This window comes from Malassezia globosa, assembly GCF_000181695.2.
Source record: "Malassezia globosa CBS 7966 chromosome Unknown mgl_sf_1002.1, whole genome shotgun sequence".
NCBI classification, from domain to species: domain Eukaryota; kingdom Fungi; phylum Basidiomycota; class Malasseziomycetes; order Malasseziales; family Malasseziaceae; genus Malassezia; species Malassezia globosa.
Window position 1 is genome coordinate 5129 of NW_001849846.1, and position 4586 is coordinate 9714.

At 46.4% G+C, this 4586-nt stretch overlaps 3 protein-coding genes across 3 annotated transcripts; 1 reads left to right on the plus strand and 2 right to left on the minus strand.

Moving 5' to 3' along the window:
* Window positions 1–1014, plus strand: MGL_4263 (uncharacterized protein; the record flags this gene model as incomplete). Its single annotated transcript, XM_001728546.1, has 1 exon — window positions 1–1014. One exon carries the CDS (start codon window positions 1–3, stop codon window positions 1012–1014), a length of 1014 nt encoding a protein of 337 aa, XP_001728598.1.
* Window positions 1015–2040: 1026 nt separating this feature from the next.
* On the minus strand, window positions 2041–3345 carry MGL_4264 (uncharacterized protein; the record flags this gene model as incomplete). The annotated part of the gene is made up of 1 exon (XM_001728547.1): window positions 2041–3345. The coding sequence occupies one exon, from the start codon at window positions 3343–3345 to the stop codon at window positions 2041–2043; it is 1305 nt and encodes a 434-aa protein (XP_001728599.1).
* Window positions 3346–3548: 203 nt separating this feature from the next.
* Window positions 3549–4586, minus strand: MGL_4265 (uncharacterized protein; the record flags this gene model as incomplete). The annotated part of the gene is made up of 1 exon (XM_001728548.1): window positions 3549–4586. The coding sequence occupies one exon, from the start codon at window positions 4584–4586 to the stop codon at window positions 3549–3551; it is 1038 nt and encodes a 345-aa protein (XP_001728600.1).

Consider the following 4586-nt stretch of genomic DNA (forward strand, 5'->3'; position numbering starts at 1 on the left):
ATGGAATACGTCAATCTTGGGCGGTCTGGCCTCAAAGTATCCAAAATTATCTTGGGATGCATGTCTTACGGTGAAAAAGATTGGGCTGAATGGGTGCTTGAAGAGCCCGAGTCTTTGGAGATGCTTCATCATGCGTACCAGCGGGGAATCAATACCTGGGACACGGCGAATGTTTACAGCTATGGAAGATCAGAGGAGATTGTGGGAAAGGCGCTGAAAAAGTACAATATTCCGCGTGAGCGCGTTGTCATCATGTCAAAGTGCTACTTTGGCGCCGAGAAAGGACCCATCGGGTCAGCTGGGGGGCGGACCAACGACGGCGTGTTTGTAAACCGAATGGGACTTTCTCGCAAGCACATTCTTGACTCGGTTGAGGAGAGCGTTAAGCGACTTGGAACGTATCTTGATGTTCTTTGGATTCATCGACTTGATCGGGAGACGCCAAAAGAGGAAATTATGCGTGCACTGAACGACGTGATCGAGCGGGGCTGGGTTCGGTACATTGGTGCAAGCTCAATGGCTGCATGGGAATTTCAGCAGCTGCAAAATATTGCCGAGAAGCACGGATGGCATAAATTCGTGGCGATGCAAAACTTATATAACCTATTGTATCGCGAAGAAGAGCGCGAAATGATCCCTTACTGCCAGAACACCGGGGTTGGCCTGACCCCCTGGTACGCATTGGCGTCTGGGACTCTTGCGCGGCCATGGAATGGGCCAAGCACTGAACGTTCTACTCATGACAAGTTCCGTCAGACAGTCCTTGGCAAGGGTGAGGAAGCAGACAAGGTCATTGTTGACCGTGTGGAAGAAATTGCCAAGAAGAAGGGCGTTGCCATGGCACAGGTAACTATCGCATGGCTGCTGAGCAAAAAATATGTGACACCTATTCTTGGTCTTAGCAAGACAAGCCGGATTGATGAGGCAGTCGACGCAGTCAAGGTCAAGTTGACGGACGAAGAGATTTCGTATCTAGAAGAGCCTTACCAGCCAAAGCGCGTAACCGGGTATTAATCAATAGAAATTCTTCGTACGTAGCAAGCATATGCTAGGGAGGAATCTGCACTATGATACTGGGCAACTATCTTGTTTATTCTGCCTAACAAGGTCTCTATATTTGATGACGAGTGTAGCACTAGAAAACTTCTCACACGGGCATCCATTCCATCGCAATCACCAATTCTTTCCAGCGCATCGATCTGATGGGCCCCAACACGTTTTAAGATAGTTACGTTGAGCGTATAAATTGGTGCCTAAAAGAAGGAAAATTAGTGTGATCGTTTTTGCCCAACAGGCCTGGACTTCTCATAAAAATCACAAGCATCCAAGGACGTAGACAGCGCAGCCACCGCATTGGATAGTGAAGTCTGAGTTATCTTCGACTCTGACCTTTTTCGTTGCCGCCTGCAGTAGCGCCCTCGGCAATGATCATAATTAAAGAACTGTGATTGAAAGCAATGTCACTACTTCTGAACTTGCACTTGAGTTAATCGGCGTCAGCATTGGCAGAACGTGCCCATTCAACGAGACTTAACTGTCCTTAGCACAAGTAACCGAAACTAGAGCAAGAGAATTAACGACAAAAAACTTTATTAAAGATAGGGTTAAAAAAAGTTGAAGGTCTTGTCAGTAGCCTTCATATATTTTTAAGGGATTCGAAGGCAATCAGACCTGTCTTCCAAATCTTTACGTGATCCCCGCCCAGCTCAGCCAGATCTAAAAACTTGCGTCTCGAGAATCCTATCCAGAGGAATGAAGTAAGGCAACTATGGTTCAATGAAACACATACAATTAGTTGGGTATAATTTACACGGTTTTCCGAAGGGGAACATACACAGGTGTTTACATACTATCGTTGCCCGATCGAACAATATTAAGCAGAACATAGAATTGCTCAGATCCATCTTTGATTCTTGTAGAAGAGGTATTATGTGAGATACCCTTGATTACGTTACATGCGCTTGAAAACACAACAGATGTAATGCGTAAGGCAAACGACTCTTCCGACGGATTGCCACAAGAGCCTGTTTGGAGCGAACTTCAGAAACGTTTGATAGGGTGAAGACCAACCTTCATGGCGCGAGCTAAGGCCAGGCACAACCCTGATCCAGTCAACATAACTCCTGCGAAGAGCTGTGCATGGAGGTATTTTGGAGGCTCCACTTGAAGTAGTGAGCCAGCAATAGGTGGACCAAGCAACACACCAAACGAAGAAATAAAGCTTGCCATACAGAGACGCAAGTTTATCTCAGATGCTTCTTCAGTCAACATGGACACAAGCATTGGCACGGAAGACAACAGAGATCCTGTAAAGAATCCATACAAAATCACCAAAGTCACAAAACTGCCCTGTTGTGAGATTGAAACCCACACGAAGATAAGAGCAGCTGCTATGATGGTGCGAGGAATGAACAAATTAAACGCACCGATTCGCTGGGTCAACAATATAGATAAAAGGCGTCCTGCAATACCACCAGATTTGGACAGGCATGTCGTATAGGGAAAGATGGAGCTGCTGAAGTTGCTATGCTTTCCGAACGAAGGCAAAAAAAAATTTGGGACATAAAGTCCAAACATGCATAGCAGATAAGCAAGAATGAAAATAAGGAAAGGCGGGTCTTTGAACACATTCATGGCAATCATCCTTCTTGGCTCAATTGCTTCTTTTCTTGGACGAAAGCAACTCAGCGCAAAAAATAGCAAGCCCAAAATCATAAAACCGATAGTACGCATTGTCCATACGTAGCCAATGCTTGGCTGCAGATTGTTGAACACAACAGGCCAAATCAAGCCACCAATACTACTTCCTAGAGTTGCAACGCCCAATGCTGTTCCGCGTCTTGTCGAAAAATACTCTGAGCAGCACGTTACACAGGGAAGATAGATTAAACCAGAACCAAGTCCAATGCAGATGCCATGCGAAAAAAACACTTGGACATAATTTGTACTTTGCGCATCCATCATCACACCAAGAACTATGATGATGGATCCCGCCGTGCACATAGAAAACATGTTTCCTTTATCGACTAAAGGGCAAGTCAAAATCCCAACAATCATGGCCAGAAAAGTTTGAACTGATCCAATCCATGAAAGTTCTGAGGCTGAATTCGCTGGAACAAGATGGTCTTTGAAATAAACAAAAAAAGTACCATAGCAGCCAATCAAGCCCCAAGAACAAAACAAAAAAGTGAAAGCACTCGCGACTTGCAAGAAGGACACCCAGTTTTTAAGACGGTTCTCTTGCGTCTCAGTAGTAAGTGGGACCACGGGAATTGGCGTTGGGTCCTCGAATGGTTCCGCCGTGTAGATCTGATCTTGTGCTATATCACGTTGCGACGGCATCATGCGACGAAGAAACAAGCTAGGTGCCCTCCTAAGACTCGCTCCTCCGATTGGTTCATGGGAGATGGCGCTAGTCCGCGAGGATGGCGCAACTAGCACAGGCTCTCCCATGTTCCAACGTCTTTACCCCACACGTAGGCTCAGGATCCTAATCAAAAGGGCTCGCACGCGAGAACGCCTAGTCACGTGTGTCCTACGAGTGTGACCTACAGGAACGGTTCAAGATTAAATTCAAATGCTGAACATGGGAATGCCAGGTCAAAGCGGTGCAACACTTCAGGATGAAGGACTCCAATTGTGCCAACACATTGATCACCACCTAGCGCCTGCATGAGATCATGGGTGGATTCCAGTCCTCTAGAGGAAGGCACCGGTTGGCGAAGCACAATATGAGCCGCCCTACCAGGGAAAAACGATGGATCTTCTGCCTCACGCAAATAATAACCACGCTGGGCTTTCTCGTCACCATTAAATATACGAGGTACATCCAGCATCATCATTAGTTTATCCAAAAGACCATGCACAATCTCAAAACCTGCCGCTTTGTTGCAGTAAATTGCTGCAACATGCCTTTCATTACGCGCCATTCTTTGCTTCTCACTAGCATCTTTGAATGCAACGTCTGATACTTCAAAAACTTGGACAGGAAGAGCGTGATTTTTATTTTCGCGAATCGTTTTAAGGATACCCGGAAGCAACGATGTACGCACAATTTGATACTCTGAAGTCTTGGGATTTTCGAGAACAATTGCTGTTTTGCCATCATCAGAGCGGTTCATCCATCCGAAGTTTTCATCGTGTGAGCACAAAATAAGTGGGAGCACTTCCAGCCATCCTGACTGAGCACATTGATGTCGAATTACATCACCCAGTTTATTTATGGGAAGCGGACCTCCCACCGTGTTGGTTTGCGGGAAGGTTTTTGGCAGGTTGTCGAACCCATGAGCCACAGCCGCATCCTCCATCAAGTCACATTCATGTAGAATATCAGGTCGTGTTACTGGGATTAGAACATCGACAATATCAGGGTCAGATGCCGATGGACATGCACCGTGTCCCATGCGTTTCAGCAGCCCAGCAATCTCCTCTCCCGTTTGCTTCAAGCCTGTGCAGCGATTCACGTATGACACGTGCAAGGTTGTTTTTCGTGGATCCAGGTTGGGTGTTATGACTTCGCGGCCATCAGGGTATATGACGCGAATTGGTTCAATCACGTACGGCTCAGAGCAGTATTCCGAGAACAT